Here is an 18,314-nt window from a genome sequence, read left to right as displayed (position 1 = left end):
CCTTTTATGAAAACATAACGTACACTAAATTTAAATTTCCAGCTAAGTTAGGGTAGAATTGCATGGAAATAACGGTGTTAGCAAAAGTGATGTTTAAACACAATTGTCACTAATATCACTGTTCCATAAAATGGGACACAGACTTTCCTATGTGCTCTTTTAGCTTCCAGTGAAGCAATGACATTTGGTCTCAAGGCATCACTTGAAAAGGCAGAAGCAACTTGAAGTAACCCGGTGAGAAGGTCAATGGATAAAAGAGAGAAATAGAAGAGTTTAGATACCTGAAACCTTTGCTTCTCAATCGCCTCAGTCTGGGGTTTGCAGAAGAACGTCATCCATTCCTACTCACTCCTAACGAGAGTATATATTAAGCTCTTTGAAATGTGAGTATTATGGGAAGGATCGCAGTTGCTTTAAATTATAGGAGTTGGCAAGTGTCTGGGAGGAGCGGAAGGTTGTTTAAACTGAAAAAGACAGTTGCAAAACTTTGTACCACAGCATGAGCTCCAAGCTTCAAACGTGTTCTCATGTTCAGACGAGACTTTTATTTTTCATCAAGTTAATTTTTATATTGTTTTGAAGCAGCTTTGAATAACAAACAAGTATTCTGCTTTACATTTTTTAATGGTTTCTAAATTCATGGGACAACCAAAGCAAGCCAGCCTCATGTTTTGGGGGAAAGTCTGATACCAGCAATGCCTAGCAAAGGTAAGCTACCATTTTCACTGCAGTTTTTCTCTTTTTCCCTCTTCTTTGGCCTTCATCAAAAATATTTACTAATGGAACTTAAGGCAGTTACTTGTAAAGAAATAAGGAACTTGTAGAAAGTATATCAACAAATGATAAATCAGAGGTTGGAAAACCTCAGCAGTGGTGCTTTCTCTACTTTCTATTCCGCGCGTCGCACAAACCTCTGTAAAATATCTTTGACTGTATGAAAAATGCCATTTGTTTCAGAAAATGTGTGTGAGTCTTCAAAATCTCCATTCTGATGCGCCTGGCATCCACTCGTGTGGTGATGGGCTAATCCATTGCCAAAGTCAGAGTATCTATGTTTTCCTATCTGTTATATGCAACTCAACTTCCGGAGTTATGAGCCTCCTACTAAGTCAGAAATTTTTCCCATGGAAGATTTTAATAACATTCCAAAAATTCTCTTAAATATGGTTGCTATGACTTCTTGTAAACTTGTTTTGCAGAATATGTTTTCAAAAGTTAAGTAAATCATTTGACTTTTCCTTTGTAACCACAGAGAGAGGATGTTATAGTTATTATGCCTGGCGGGGGTGGGGGTTGGGGGGGAGTTCAACTTGAAGTTTGTTAATTCAAGTTGTAATTGACGGACAATGCTAGTAAATACATGGGATGGTTGTGCCTTCTTGATTGTGTCTCAGAAACAGGTAGGGAGCAGAGAGGCTAGAATATCCTTGTTTTTCTATGCATTGGTCTTTTGAGAAGCATCTTGTGGTTTTTAGGTGGAGGGGCATGTAGATGTGCATTGTGTTGTTCCAATTTCCCTGAAAATGTCTGTTATCAGTGTTCCCATCTTTCAAGGCAGACTTCCAGGTGCAAAAAAAGCTAGATATTTGCAGAGGTCTGCAAATTCTTCCAGCAGGCTGCGATTTAGCACAACCCCACATTCATTCCTCCACGCACACATCTGTGCTCACAGGCAGAAATTAAAAAGCCCTGCAGATTTGACCGAGTTTGAGGGGTTTGGGACATCTAAGCAACCTCAAGCTGCAAAACCCACTGGTACAGAAACACTAGCAAACATACGCGTTAGGCCTGAGAACGTGAGATGCTGACCGGGAGGCACCGCGCTTGGGTTGAGAAGGACTCTACCTCTTGCTTTGTGTCTAGGATATTTTTTTTCCTTCTGTGTCAAATTCTGATTCCATAGATGGATTACAGTGACTTTCCCTGTCTTTTGTGGTCTCAGTGAAAGGAAAGAGATTAAGGTCAGAGGAGGGATATTATTATAGAAAAGAGAGAAGGCAGTTCCATCAGCTCATTGCAAGGTGTTCAAGAGAAACTGTTAGTTCCTTTCTCCATCCGCAGTTGTAGTAGAAGAAGCGAGGGACTTGTGCCTGCCCATCCGTCGTCCTTTCCCCACCACGTACCTTCTCTTCATCCCTTTCTCTTTCCATTTCTATCCACTCCGGCCACATAACATCGAGAGTGGGTTGGACATACAGGATTATCATCATCTCCTCCGTCTCATCCCCTTGGCCATTCCCAGGCCCGTTAAGGAAGCACCCCCCATTTGGAGGGGGTCTCTAGGACCCCACCCCATGACCTCATTGCAGGCAGCTGGGAAGCTGGGATGGCCAGCGTTTACATGGCGCCTGAGTGCACCCTGGGGATGGGTGCGGCCGAGAAAAGCGAGAAAAGCGCCGTGTGGCATGACGTGACTGCTGGGGAGTGGAGCGTGGACTTCTCCACATGGACTTCTATGGTGGCTGGCAGCATCTCTGGAAGCCAGACCGCTCCCCCACCCCCACCCCAGGCACCACCTCTGGGCCGGAGAAGGCCCCAAAGAGGACAAAAACAAAACGGCGATTAGACTTGCTAATGAAGCCCCAAGCCAGCTGACTCATTTGAGGCGCAGCCCCTGGTTGGGGGGGAAGGCCTTTGCAATGAAACCTGGACAGTGCCCTGGAAAGGACAGGTCAGGGTTGTCCCAAAAAGGACGCTGATGAGTGGCCCAATGTGACCTATTCACGTCTGTTCACCTCAAAGAGGCTGGGGAGGAGGCAACATCTGTGGGGGACAGAGGCAGGAGAGTGTTAACTACTGAACTGCCAGGGAGTATGGGAGCCTCGCTGTCTCAACGTGAAAAGGACGTGAACCAGACTCAGCCCAGGTTGCCAGCTACTGTCGCACACCCCACGTCTGTGCACCAAGACCTGAAATGCCCCAGGCCCAGGAATCAAACCCCAGAGGGACTAGGAAAGGGACACCCTTCACTGAGCATCCAGTCTGTGTCAAAAACTTTACCACGGCTCTTTAAACATGATCTTTGACAGAGAGACCAAACATGAAAGTGTAGAAAGTATGTGGAGAACCACATGAGAGGGGCTTTGCAAAATCAGGCCGATGAAGTCAAAGAAAGCTCCTCACAGAATTGCACTTGAACTAGACCTTGGAGAAGGAGTAACATGTCATGACAGAAGCAAGAGGGGCAAGGCAGAGGCCAATGAGCAAAGGCACAGCGGTGGAAAGATACCGGCTGCTCCTGTGAACCAAGTAGATTGGGGGTGGTGAGGCTCTGTTCCCCAAAGTGCATCCGAAGCCACACCGTTTCATGAGCTACTGGTAAGAGAATAACCAAAAGTATTTCCTGGTCAGGCACATTTGGGAATGTGGAAAGCTGTGCAGCACGGTGGGACAGAACTCAGGTTCTAGGATCACAAAACATCTCACTTCAAATTTAGCTCCACCCGTTAGCAGCCCTGTGAAATTAGGCCCATGGAAGCCTCGGTTTCTTCACCTGTTAAATGAGGATATCTATCCTTACAGGGGCATTCTGAGGATTCAATTAGAGAATTCATGTGAAGTGTCTATAATCAGACTACACGGCATATAAAAGCTCAGTGAATGTGAGCTTTTCTGATTAGCTATTAAATTCTGGTTTCTTTGCTGCAGGACTTCTCACACACACAGTTTTGCTTTTTTTTAAATACTCCACTTACATTATTTCTACTAATAAAAACATATTAATTTATAACATTTTATTGACCATTATTTTGTGCCAAGCACTATTCTAGGTTTTTTCATTTGAATAGTCTCATTTAAAATTCACAATCTATTGGGGATATTATTAGTGGGATTCTACTATAAACTTTACAATTTGAGAAAACCATAGGCCAGAAAGGCTAAGTCACTTGCTCAAATTTATCTCAGTTAGTTACTTCATGGGCGCCACTAATCAAAACTTTTTGATCATGCCACATGCTAGAAAGTTATTTATTTTCACATGTTTTTGTTTCTTACTGTGTACTCTGTCTCTCCGTGAGTTGGTCATTCGAATCTAATGTTTTCCAAACTCTTTAGAACATGACACCACTTTTTCCCCCAAGGCCTATCACACAAACCATAAAATGTGGAATGCATGCTGGAAATGGTGAGGTTGAGTTGGCCCCGTAAGTTCAGGCCACAGGAACTTCATGAAGTTTCTCAAGATTTCATTGAAATTTATCAATCTCCACCAGCCATTTCATGAATCGTCTTTCATACTTCTGTGAAACAGAAGCCCAACAATTGGGATTGTCATACCTAAGGAAACTGACCTTTTAAAAAACTATTGTCAATTTTTAAACGGAAGAGAAAAGTGACAGAAAAGGGAAATTTCACAGTAGGAAGGTCAGCCTTTCCCTATGGTTTGAGGGCCTACTGTATAGGAGGTACTGCCAAGGACCCAAGATAGGATAACGCATGATTCCACCTTCAAAGAGTTATCAATTGAATGGGGAAAATAAAATGTGTATTTCAACACTTAAAATTACATTTACAGGGAAGAATATGAGAGACTCAAAGGGAATGGGGATTCAGAGAAAAGGAGACCTCAGGTCCCTCGAAAAATCAGTGTAATGTGTAACATTCTTTGACAATTACATGTACCAGGAACTGTGCTAAGTACTTTACAATATGACTAATCCATGTGTACTTTATAAGGCTACAAGGTGGGTGTTAACTTGCCCATTTCACAGATGAGAAAACTGAGCCCTAGAAAATTTAGAAACCTGTCTGAGGTCTTCCGGGAAGGGGCAGAATACGTCCTCAAACTCAGGTTCATCTGATGCTCAAGGAAGAGGAGGTAACATGTAACTTGGCCTTGAAAAATGGATAAGGATTGGTGGGAGGGGCATTCCAGGCAGCAAGAAGAGTATTTTTAAAAGCCTGAAGGAGAACAGCGTGGGGAGTAGCAGGAGAGCTGCCCTGGCAAAAACAAAGTGCAATCATACTGTGTTTTCCAGAAAATAAGACCTAGCCGGACCATCAACTCTAATGCATCTTTTGGAGCAAAAATTCATATAAGACCCAGTCTTATTTTACTATAAGACCAGATCTTATCTAACATAATATAAGACCGGGTCTTATATGAATTTTTGCTCCAAAAGACGCATTAGAACTGATTGTCCAGCTAGATGTTATTTTCCGGGGAAACAGGGTAGAAAGCAAGGGGAAATGAGCTTAAAAGACTTGGTAGGGGGGAGAAGACTTGACTGGAATCAGGTCACGGAAAGCCTTGAATGCCAAATGATAAAGTCTGGATTTTTCAAATGTAGCGATCGTTTAAAGTTTGTAAAGAAGAAAGTAACGCCCTGACAGTTTCTTAGAACAATAATTGAAGATGATTAATCAGTGTGCAGGAGGGGCAGAGACTAAACCTCCAGTTAGGAAGTGATATTTATCCAGGCAAGAGATAACAACAGCCATTGTTCACATAACAGTTGAGGGGTAGAGATGGACATGGGCCAGTTTCCTAAACCTGCTACACCAAGGCCTTTGCCATCATGGTAGTCTTTCAAACAACAACCTTGAGACCTCACTAAATCAAGATTAAACCCAGCGAAATTGGAGGGGGTAGGGAATGGAAAGGACAGGAGGAGCTAGTTGACCTCTGAGCTCAGCTCTCAAACTCCATGAAGAGAAACCTCTGAGCACTTCTATGGAAATCATTAACTATAAGTTCCTTACTCCATCACTTGTTTCTGGACTTGTCCTTCATATCAAGTAGGCGTATTTCCAAAAGAACATTATCGTCTAGAAAATTTTATGAGTTTACAGCTAGAGCAACTACATAATGTGATATTGACATGCAATGATTGGGAGGGTATATTTTAATATATCTTTTCAGGAAAAACTCGTATCCATAATCCTGGCTGTCTGTCTTTTGGAAAATTCTACCTTTTGAGACTGAGAAATCTTCATGCAGTTCATACCACATCAGGATCTTACAATGCTCTGAAAGAGGTATCATGTGGGTGTCCTAACCTCCTCCAGCTCCCAAATAGGTGGTAAGCCTCTAAAGATTAGGAATTACTTTGTTTTGGGATTTTCCAAAGCCTTATCACTACAGCAGCTCTCAATCAGTCGACAAACATGGGTCTGCAAGAAATGTCACCTTTACTTCCTTGAATTCAACTTGAATCTGATTCCAGGAACTTTGGTTTTAGAAATTAATAGGCTCCTACTCTCACCACCTTCAAATAACTTAGAGGTCTTCCTTCACACCAGTTATGCCAGTTCTTATACATTGCCTGTCCCTGCGATGTCTATGGATTCTGCTTTCAACCCCCTGCTTGGGACTCGAGAATCACTGTCCAGACCAGGAACCTGGTTTCAGAGCAGTTCTAGACAGCCCTTCCTGTGTGAGGCCTGGCCACAGAGGGAGTGTTTCCACTTCTCACAGATGCACTGATGCCCAACCCCCGGTATCCCCTGGTTTAGGGCAATCTCCCATCAAAGATCTCTTATTCTGCCACTGCTATCACATATTCTTGGACTTGGACTTTCAGAAAAAAAAGAAAGACAGGTTTTCAAGAAACTTCTGCTTCCTGTTCTGCACAACCTTGAAACAAGGGCACACAAAGGACCAAGAAACATTCTTACAATAGGTTGGGGGTGAAGAACACACAAAGTTACCCTGTCACACACACAATAGGTATTCAGTAATTGTCAGTGAAATGTGGGCCCCAATAACTGACAAAATGACTCCTCCAAAGTTGCTCAGTTTACCTACCACCAGAAGAGGTATTATTATGATCAGCTTAATAGAGTCTTTTGATTAAGCATCTACCAGGTGCCAATATTTTACATGTACTGTCTCCATATCAGATGAGCGGTGAGCAGCTTACCTAAGATCCTATAAGTGCTAAGAGACAGGGCATGTATTTAGACTCAAGGTGTGCCCGTCTCCATAACCTACACCCTTTCCATCCTGCCACATGGACTCTGGAAAGGATTCCTTATTTTCTATTTAGCAGTCCAGAGGTCTGATAGTTCTCCAGTTGCCACTTCTAATTAAAATTTGTTTTAAATGGAGATTTTATTTTCACCATGATCACAGTGTGACTCCGCTTGATATGGTAATAACGCCATAAGATGGTTTATTACCCCATCTCATCATTCATCTGGGAGGCAGTAGGGAAGGAGATTTACTTCTATTTGAAAGATGAGAGTGAAGTAAAGTGACTTGTCCAAGATCACAGAGCTAGACGAGAGCTCAAATACCGACACACGTCTGTCTTTGCTCCAAGTCAAGGGGAGGGAGTTAGTCCTCATGAATAAAAGGCTAATTATAGAATCATTAAATATTTGCACTTTCAGGGACTTCTCTACCAATAACAGAAAAGCATAGCTTAGGTGGTTGCCTTAAAACGCATCCTACCAGATGTACTCCAACAATATTTGAGAACTATCATAAATACATTAGTTGGTGACCTTGCCAATTGCTAACATCCCCAAAGCAGCTTACTCTTTTAAATTGGTACGTAATTTTTTTTTCTCAGTTTTTTTCTGGCATCATTAACTTTTTTTTTTTTTTTTTAGAAAATACTTTCTCTGAAGTAATTTTTATCCCATTCCACTCTAAAATTTAATTTGACAACAATGACATCTTATTTAAGCGAGTCTTTGAATTTATTGGAATTACCAATCCATTTTATCACAGGTGTATATATCAGTTTCTCAGATCATTAGCATCCATCTCTTCTTTTCCTTCACAATAAAGACCATTTTCCTTGGCATGGTCTTCAGGGGACTTTGAAAATCTATCTCTTAGTGGCCCTCTCTGCCCACCTTCACCCGTATGGTTCTCCTCCATATAACCATATACCATGTATGCCAAATATCACAGACTGGGTGGCTTAAATAACATAAACTAATTTTCTCACAGTTCTGGAAGCTAGAACTCCAAGACCAAGATGTCGGCAGGGCTGCTTCCTTCTGAGGCCTCTCTCCTTGGCTCACAGATGCCCACTTCTCCCTGTGTCCTCACACGGTCTTTTCTCTGTGCAGAGCACCCCTGGTTTCTCTCCGTGTGTCCAAATTTCCTCTTCTAAAAGGACACTGGTCCAATTGTATTAGGATTTACCTTTAGTGCCCCATTTTAACTTCATCACCATTTTAAAGGCCTTATCTTCAAATATAGTCACATTCTGAGGTATTCAAATTATGAATTTGGGGGACACAGTTCAACCCAGAACAACCCAATACCTGTGCACAGTGAACTCTTCACAGTTTCTTGGGCAACCCTTTTCTCTATGTGACATAGGTCTAAAGAATCAAGTCTATTTCTTTGCCTATGTACGAATTACTTTGAACATATAAAACTTCTGACCTTCAACTACTTTATTACCTACAAAAATGGCAATTTTTGTGATCCCAATATAGTGTAAAGATTTAAGAAAACTATCACTTCTTGAAGACAATTTATGTACCGGACCCTTAAAATACCACAGAAATTGTTTATTACCTTCCTGTTTGTCTCTAAGGTCAAGATGGAATTGTATCCAAGCAGACTTTTATCATTTATCTGCACAACAGATATGACCTTCAGCCTCAATGCCAACAGTACCGAAAAGCTCATGCTTATTAAGGCAGCCCCTCCCATTAAAACACCACTAGTAACCATAAAGTTCTTTATTATGCAGAATCTGGCCCTTTTTAATCTCTCAGTCGTCTTTGTTCTGCTTTTAGAAGTAGCAAGGAGAAGTGCACCTCTTCCCTCCTGCATTTTAAATACTTGAAGACTGTCACCATCTGCCTTCCCAAGGCTCTTCTGCACTTACAGGGAGGAATTTTCTCTGGATACCATGTGGTTCACCAAGGATATCCATACCCCTCCTTATTGGGCGTCCAGACTGGACACTAGATTCCAGATGCGTTCCTCCGCTAGTGTTTGTTCCATATGAACTTCCTGGTATGTATAGTGGCTCCTTGAAGCTGTATTGAGAAAGACTCTGAACCCAGTCTAGGGTTAGCAGGAAGGAACGAAGAGTTCAATTAGTGCTGTCTAAGGGAGAACCAGATACTTCCCAGAGCTCCTCTTCCTATTCATCTGGATATTGTCTGACACCCAGAGTACAGGGGAACTATTACCCTCTCTGATTTAAACACTCTGTTTTCCTGAATGCTAAATTTGCATCAGCTTTGCTAGTAAGCTCATTTCATAAAAAGACCAGCTAAGACACTCAGATTTTTTTTTTAACTTGTTGTAACAAAGCCTATTTCCCCCCATGTTATGGTACTGTTTTTCTTCATAGTTAACTAAAAAGAATGAAGAATCTGGAACTATGATCTCTTTGTGTGCTGCTTCTTTCAGCTCTAACCCTTCCTGGTTGTATGATTGTGGGCAAGTTATTTGAACTCTCTGAGCCTCTGTCTGTTCATCACTGGAAATGGGAATATATGTATCTACTCCAGAGAACCTTTTGGCAGTATTAAATGAGATACTATACAAGAAAAAGTACACAAGCTGGAAGGCGAAATACAAAGGCTACTTGTTAGGAGCCTGATATTACAGTTTTGGCCAGCCAGCTAATAGTTCCCTCAACCTGTTTGTTTTAGGGGATTTCTTCTCACTGGACAAACTGACATCTAGTAGAGGATTGAAAACAAAAGTACAAGCAAGAGAAATGAACGCCCACTAAATACTCACATGCAGAGCCAACTTGCATGTGAACACACACACATCAAGGTCAAAGACTTCAGCTGAGAGGAAAGTGTTTCCATGATGCCTCAAAGCAGAGTGACAAACAAAATCCAGAGTGGCTCTTCCAGAATGGTTATTTTGATTATTCATGGCCTCCCACGCTTGATTTGAGATATTTGTGCTGGCCATTTGCTCACATAAATCTGCATTGCTATCCTAAATGTTTTGCCTGCAAAAGAAAATACACCCTTTTCTCAGGTACGTTATCAGCCCCACGTCACCATAGCTCTAGCCAGTAGACTAATTGGGGGCAACAACCCTCAATCCACAGGACCAAGCAGGAACAGTGCATGAGTAAACGAGCACGTGACAAAGACCTGGGGGCGGAGGGGCAGCTGGGACATCATGCTCTACCTAACATGGGCAGTCACCACTCACTCCAATGGGTGATGTCCAGGGCAATGTGGCCCGATGGTGCCAGGTCTTCAGATTTTTCAAGGAAAATCCATGTATCTGGATTTTCATGTGAAATATTCCTATTTTAAACACACTTGCTGTGTTTTTGACCTAGAGAGATGGCAATTTCATATGGTTCAACCCAATATAATCTAAAGACATAAAGAGTTCAGATTTTCTTGCTGTGCAGGAAATCTCAAGAGGCCTTGCCCCTCCAATAAATTTCCTAAATAAACATGCGCATATATGCACACACACTACTAACAGCAATAGCTAACAGACCATCGTTCCTACACAGAAGGTATGCATGTAGATAAACCCTCATTTAATCCTCCCAACACCCTATAAGGTTGATACTCTGTTTATCCTTACTTTATAAATGAGACCCAATGCCTCACCTTCAGTTAGTAGTGACACATATGTACATGAATATATGATCCCCTTGCCAAGAGAGCCAGTGTCCTATGTCTCTTGGATTGGAGGAAGAAATGTAAAATGTATGTTACTGCCCAGTCCCCCACAGATGGCAAGTTGGGGTGAACAATGATCCTCCTAGCCTCTTTTGGTAATTTTAAATCTCCTTACCACTCGTGCTAGTTCACTCGGGCTGCCAGAACAGAATAATCCCACAGACTGGGCGACTTAAACAACAGAAATTAATTTTCTCATGGTTCTGAGGGTGGAAGTCCAAGATCAAGGTTCTGACAGGGTCGGTTCCTAATGAAAACCGTTTTCCTGGCTTGCAAATGGCCGCCTTCTTGCTATGTCTTGATATGGCGCTGAGGGGAGAGACAAATGGGGGGGGGGGGGCAGTGAGGGGAGTGACAGGGGGAGAGAGAGAGAGAACTTGTGTTGTCTCTCTTCTTATAAGGACTCCAGGATTAATGGATCAGGGTCCCACCCTCATGACCTCATTTAACCTTAAGTACCTCCTTCAAGGTCCTAGCTCCAAATATAGTCACATTGAGGGTGAGAGCTTCAGCATATTAACTGGGCAGGGAGGGAACACAATTAAGTCCAAAACACCCCAGCTCACTTATATGGAGAATCAGCCTCCCCAGTCTTTTTCTCCTTTTCCCACAGTCCTCTTCCCACCCGGCCACTTTATTCAACCACTTCTCTCTTTCTACCCCATTCTTTGTGCCATGCAGTTCTTTCATTCTACACAATCTCTCTTTTCTCACATGCTGTAAACCCCTCCCTTTCAGACATTCTCCTATTTCTCTCTTCTTCTGCTTTCTCTTCCCTTCTCTTTCATTCCCATCACCATCTTCGCCAAAGTCCTTTCCTCTCTCGTCCTTTTCTTCTTGCCCTCTTCTCCACAACAACCCCTCAAGTCTAAATTCTTTCTTTGCTTGTATTTACACTTTATACCTGCAGTGTATACGCCCCATAAGGGGAGTGCCTAGCACAGTGCCTGGTCCACAGTAGGAACCCTATAAATGTCAGTGTGCCCCGTCAACACAGGATTCCAGGCAAATTCAAAGAAATGTGCAAGATGAAGCAGTTGAAGTGGAAGTTAAAAATCAAAGCCAAGAGATGGAGGACGAACAAAATATGTGAACCATAAGGCCCAGTCTAGTTACGGGGATTGAGCGTGAAATTTCATTTCCTCGCAGCTGAACCTAGAGCCTTTTCGTACTTAAAGTGACCCGTGTATTCTCTGGTGTGCTCAGGGTGCTGGGCTGGAGGAGGTGAAATTAATTCCTTTTCTTTTGCTGTGACCTGCATCCTGTTTTGAACAATTGTTTTTTCCCCCATCTAACAGCTTTCTCTTCAGCATCCCATTGATCTCCCACTGGCAGCCAAGGCTGTATTGTGCTAAAATCTCACTCTGATCCTATTTAGAGTGTGGTTTTGTGTAGTAAAGAATGCAAATCTTATAATTAAGGCAATTTGCTAGGATGTTGCTAAAGGAAATCTGCAATTTCTTATTAATCAGAAAACTTACTGAATGCAAGTTCAAGTGACAGCTGGGTGAAAAGTATAAGACACGGGAGGGAAAGAAGGGAGGAAGGGAGGAAGGAAGGAAGGGAGGAAAGGGGGGAGGCAGGAAAGGTTTTCTGAATCCTTTTCTACTTTCCCCCAAAGTTGCTCATTTTCCTCATCTTCGCTTACACTGTGCTCTTTCCTCTTTTCTGTCACCCTCACCTTCCCTCTGAGGCCTAGAGGGAAATCCGTATCTTCATTCCTAGCCGCTCCTTTTCAGTGAAAACCGAATGCTTTAATTCCAACACTTTCTCCTGAACATAGAAATCTAACTATCATCACAAATTTTCTGTTTTGTTCTTGACCAGCCATTCTCCCAGAATGCACTTCATCAGTGCTCAGTGCCTAAGACTGCCGCTGTTATACTACTCGACACCACACAGCCTAGATGTGGCCGGGTAACCAAGGGATGAGAATTATTAAAACCAAAGCATAGTGGCTGCACCAATCTGCAATCCCACCAAAAGTGCACAAGGGTTCCCTTTTCTCCACATCCTCGCCAGCACTTGTTGTTTGTTGATTTATTGTTAATAGCCATTTTGACTGGGGTGAGGTGGTGTCTCATTGTGATTTCTATTTGCATTTCTCTAATGATTAGTGAGGTTGAGCATTTTTTCAAATGTCTGTTTGCCATCTGTATGTCCTCTTTAGAAAAATGTCTCTTCATGTCCTCTGCCCATAATGGCTGCATGAGATGTCAGAGGGGTAGTAGATGGGGTAAAGGGAGTTATCACTGTGTGAGGGATATAAATGATAAATGTCTATTACATTGTTTTGTACACCTGAAACTAATAAAAATTAAAAAAAAAAAAAAAAAAAAAAAAAACACATGGAAAAGGATTGCAGGATCCTGCCCCAGAGAGGGAAAAACTAATGGGAGATATGAGACTGAATTCAGGGTTTTGAAATTCTGCTTCATATAGGACTCCTGAAGCAATCTACAATATTTGGCATCAATTACTTAAGATTCTAATCCAGACAGGATTTGCCCTGAGTTAAAATCTCAGCTCTGTTATTTTATAGTCTTGTGTACATTGGGGAACTAACTCTCCCCATCTCCATTTCCTTGCTGTAGAAAATGAGGACAATAGTATCCATCTCGTCAAGGTTATAATATGGACATGTTATAGATGCAGGTGAGGATATAACATAGTGCTGAATCAATCATAGCTAAGGTTAATATTCCTGATACTTCTGCTGAAATTCAATACAGGAGAAAGCATTAGATATACCGGGTTATTAAGTTATTTGGATCATAAAACATAAAACCTTCCTTCCTGCCTGCCTTCCTTCCCCCCCTCCTTCCTCCCTCCCTCCCTCCCTCCCTCCTTCCTTCCTTCCTTCCTTCCCTCCCTCCCTCCCTCCCTCCCTCCCTCCCTCCCTCCCTCCTTCCTTCCTTCCTTCCTCCCTTCCTTCTCTCTTTCTCCATAGCCATCCAGCTGTACCTTGAACCTGCATTCAGTAAGCTTTCTGATTAACCAAAAATTTCAGGATTCTTTTAACGACACCATAGCTACAACTCCCACTATAAACTGCCTTAATTACAACCCTTGCACCCAAACCACACTTAAACAGGATTTGAGTGAGACCCCAAAAGAGATTCAGTAGAAGTGTCTGGAGGATGGGAGAAATGGAGCTTTGCAATATTATGTACATAAAGGGGAGAAGGAGTCTCAGCTGTGGGTCTCAACCTGAGCTGCACTTTAATTAGCAATGAGGGAACTTTGACAAATCAGAGCCCAGACTGAGCCCCAGACATCAGAATCTCTGGTTGGGGGATCCAGACAGAAATAATTTTTTAAAACCATGAGGAGATTCTAATATATAGCCAAGACTGAGAAGCTCTATTTTAGAGAACAGGGTGGAAAGCCACAGAGCTGACCCGGCTGTATGCTGCACGCACGGTGTGAGTGCATCGGTAAATTTCTAGACTCTAGAGGGATTCTGAGGAGACTTGTGGAAGCAGAAATGAGGCTGTGAAAGGAAGCAGTGAGTGGCTAGGAAGACTCTATAGCAGGTAAATCTCAATCCTTCAATAACTGCGGTAGAACCCACAAGGGAAGAGTGAGGAAGACAGCTTGAGAAGACAGCAAAAGCAAAATGATTTATTTTTAGAATATGAGAGACCTAAACAGCTTTGAACCAAAGATGAGTGTCCTACACCTTATATGCTTACAATTCAAATTTTGAAAAATAGGAAAACACTGTTTGCATTGCTCCAGTAGATGTCACCTTTATGATTTAAGATTCATCAAAGGATCTTGATCAGATATGCCCTCTGCTTTATACCCCAGTACTTGCTTTGATTTTAACTGCCATATGTTAAATTTTCTGCTGTGTGTCAAATATGTCACTTGACAACCTCTCTTAATCCCCACAAAATCCTGTAAAGTGGCTGCCTCCCATTGTACAGACGAGGACATTTTTCAGATGAGGAAATGAGATTCATAGAGTTTCAGTGGTTTGCCCAGAGTCAGTAAGTGGCAACACCAGGACTCAAACCTGGATCTGTATGACCCCAACGCCCACGGTCTTTTCGCCCTGCCCCTGTATGTCCAGATAAAGCACAAATTCAGACCTCGGAGAGCAGCATACTTCCATCCAACCTGCAAAATGACTAAAACAATGGCCTGAAAGGTCATGTCGCAGCGCGAGGGCCTCTGAATGAAAAGAATGAAAAGTGTACCAGGGGCTGCATCTCCTACTTTGGGTTGCAGAAGGGCTTAAGCAAGACACAAAGCATGTTAGAGAGGAGTAGGCAGGAGGCTTTGTTTGTCATCATTGACACCGAGGCCCAGGATGGTAGTGGAGCAGCAACGAGAATTGGGATTGCCCACAATCTGAAAACTAATCTGAAAACACAGCATCCTGAGCTGCATGCCCAGGTGCAGGGGTGTTTGGGCAGGAACCGTCACAGTTTGTCCCCGCCATCTTCCTGTTCCTTCCTCCTTTCTGCACATGTAACCCTTGCTGATTTCTGCCTGCCCAATCATGTGACATGCGCCAGTACAGCTAGCTGTCTTCTATTCCTGAAATTGATTCTCCACATCCTGTGATTATCCCTGAAAACTGAGTAGTATCCATTTGCAAGCAATATTTTCCTCCTAATACATCCAGGTATGTATAGTCCAGAGGACTGCTTTGATTTCTGGAATATTGGCTCTGAGGAGAATGAAATCTAATAATAAAATGTATTATTAGTTCCAAATAGCTCCATATTCTGTGCCAAAGTGATGATTTCCATTTGGGCTGCCATCTGTAAATATTATTACTAGTTATCCTTTGCACTCAGATAAAGGAGTGAGCAAAACAATGCCTTCCCTTCCAATGAAAAGACCTAGAAATTGCTGATGCAATGTCCGCATGAAAGAGCCAGTGACATTTTGTGTTGCCTTTTGAAAAAATATTTTAGTAATGTATTTTAAAAGAAACTTGCCAGCAAGTTCATTCCAGGACGTTTTAGATGCTTTGAGAATAAAGTTGGGTAAGACCATAACAGAGACTGTTTAGTTTGGACACACAAATTGCCAACATACCCAAAAAAAAGGGGATCAGCTGAGCATTTTTCTTCTGCCTCTTATTTTCAGATATTCTTTAAAAGTTAGTGTAACAAAAATGTGAGAGAAGCCATGTGATACACTCATCATACAGAAACACCTCAAATAAAGTTTGTGTCTCAGACCAAAATGGTCCTGGGAATGTGTGGTGACTCGGATGACATTCCTGTTCATGGTGGCCATAATTGATTACAAAGTCATCAGAAGAAAGGGAAGGTGAGGCTTTTCTTGAGTGCCTACTGGGTCTGGTGTGTACCATACGTCCTACCTAGGGGCTGGACCGACATGAGCTCATTCTGTCCTCCCAGCCACCCCGTGAGGTTGGTGTTATTCCTATTCACCAAGGAAAGAAAAGAAGTTGAGGACAATGAAAGAACCGGACAAACAACAATGGTAAAGGCGAGACACGAGTTGGAGAATAAGGCTGAAACTACTCAGTCCAAAATGCGTTTGAATCAATGAATCTTACAAAATAACAAAAGAAGAAATATATTATACAAGGAGTCTATTTGGCCCTGTATCCACTCTAACCCTTGGAAATTGGAAGGTGATGTTTCTTGTGAGTCTACAGCTTCAGGCAAGGTATACCCCAATATTTATGGATCTTCACGAAGAGACACTACCATCTCCTCCTCCTCCACAGCTGTTTTTGTGAAAGGCTCGTCCTTTCGGTGCTCTATCCTCATCAAAATCCCTTTTCCAACTAGGGAAAATGAGGTTCAGAAATCTCATACTTCACAGGAGAGAAGCTTGGCCAGAGTCTCGAAGGAAGGAGAGGACACCCATACCTAGCGGAGAGCAGGGGGAAAAATACTGGCCTATGGAGTCCTTGGTGAAAGCCAAGTAGCCCTGTTTGATCAGAGAAGAATATTTTGGAAGGAAAGCAGTGAGCTAAAAGTTAGATGAGGGTTGGATAAGGGTCCAAACTGCGAAGGACTCAGAATACAGGAGAGGTCATTTTGACTTTTTTTCTCCAGGAATGGGGAACCCACCAAAGGCTTTTGAGTAAGAGAGACATGTGGGAAGCAGAATTTTAGAAAGATTAAGCCTGCTTCAATGTGGGGGAGGGACTGGAAGTGAGGGGGCCAGATGGGGACTTTCCTCAGAGGAATTCCATGACATCTGAAGGTCATGGCTGTTTGGAGGCTCTGCGTGCCATTTGGGCTCTGCTCTGTCCTTTTGGATGAAACAGGCATCTTTAGGCTGCTTGTACTCTGCCTAATGGATTCACTTTGAATGGTCTAAATCCTGTGGCCTTGGATGTGGAAATGTCATCCTGACAGTGAGTGAATTCCAGGCACTCCTTCAGCAAAGAAACTTCCCCCAAAGAAGGAGGCCCTATCCTACAAACATGCTGTTGAATTTAGGAAGCAGGGAAACTGCTGTGAAAGGAAAGTCACCAGGGTGGGGGAAATTTGCTTGCCTCCTAAAGAACTGTTCCTAGTGGGACACAAATTTAAATTATGATTGCCAAGCAGAAGCGTCAGAATGTGAAGGGCTCCCCTGAACTCGATTTCCCATAGATGTGCTGTTGTGTTACACGGCCCCTGCTCGTGTACACACATGCTGCACCACTGGATTCTTGCTTTTCCTGGAGCAATCTCCAGAGATCAGTGCCTGAGGGATCTCCTAATCAGGACTTGCTTTGGCAGGGGAGAGGCGGGGGTATTGGGTCCGTGCTATTTCCAGGTTCTAAAAATTCAAGAAGACTCTGTGGGAAAAGGAGCTGGAGAACTAAGATTGACTCTCAGCTCACTTCGTCTTATGATCTTGGGTAAATTCACTCAGCTGCAGGATAGTAGCAAAAACTTCAGCATTAGATGAAATGATATAGATGACACAACATGATCAAAGTCAGGAGCTGCCACGGTGGTGAAGGAGGTCATAAATCAGTGCCAGTGCAGCCAAGCAAGAGATGCAAATGAATGCAGCAGGGGTGACGACCTGAGAAACTAGAGTGGACATGTTCCACCCAGAGAGGGCACCAGCTACTCAGTTGATCTCCCAGTTTTTAAATAATAGCAACTCATTTAGATCATTGGTCAAAGCCCCAAACAAAGCAATAGATCAAGTTTGACAACCAGTTTGCAAACAAACACTGGCCACACACAAATTTGTATGCTCACGCCCCACTTCTAGTGGTGTGTAGTTTAAACGAGGTCCACACCTCTAAATTTCATTTTCCTCATCAAAGAAATACGGAGAATGAGGGCAATGCCGAGAGCAGTGGTGAAGAGAAACTGAGATCAAGTGCACGGGGGCTCCTTGAAGGAGGATGGAGCAGGTGATGGCAGCGCCACCCCCCAACACACACACACACACACACACACACACACACACACACACACAATGCCAAACATTAACCCTTTAGTTTCTGGTCTGCAGGGAGGTCTGGTGGGTAGGAGGTTGGCACAACAGCTTTTACCAAAGCCCTTCATCCAGTTCCCAGTCCCCCATAATGTTAAATAAAATGACAAGTTATTTTTAGGGCTCAATTAAGGTTTCTCTCTTGTGCCTGCTCTTCACCATGCAAAATGGTTTTCATGTCACTTGAAACTATGCTCTGTGTTAAGGGGAATAAAATATAAGAGGCAGGCTCTGACTGTTAGAGGATATATGACATTGAAATGACGCATCACAGGACAGGGCAG

The 18,314-nt window shown here is 42.8% G+C and overlaps 1 protein-coding gene across 1 annotated transcript in view; it reads left to right on the top strand.

Moving 5' to 3' along the window:
* The first annotated feature begins 428 nt into the window (after positions 1-428).
* C1QTNF7 (C1q and TNF related 7) overlaps positions 429-18,314 on the top strand; it is a 92,781-nt gene continuing 74,895 nt past the window's right edge. The window contains exon 1 of the mRNA XM_019740850.3: positions 429-708. Coding sequence (XP_019596409.1) covers positions 696-708 — 13 coding nt within the window. The 5' untranslated portion in view covers positions 429-695. The remainder of the gene's footprint in view (positions 709-18,314) is intronic.

The sequence above is a fragment of the Rhinolophus sinicus genome, chromosome 1, assembly GCF_057876585.1.
Source record: "Rhinolophus sinicus isolate RSI-liver-muscle chromosome 1, RSI-T2T, whole genome shotgun sequence".
Classification (NCBI taxonomy): Eukaryota; Metazoa; Chordata; class Mammalia; order Chiroptera; family Rhinolophidae; genus Rhinolophus; species Rhinolophus sinicus.
Note: the sequence above shows the minus strand (reverse complement) of the source record. Positions and strands in the feature narration are given on the sequence as shown.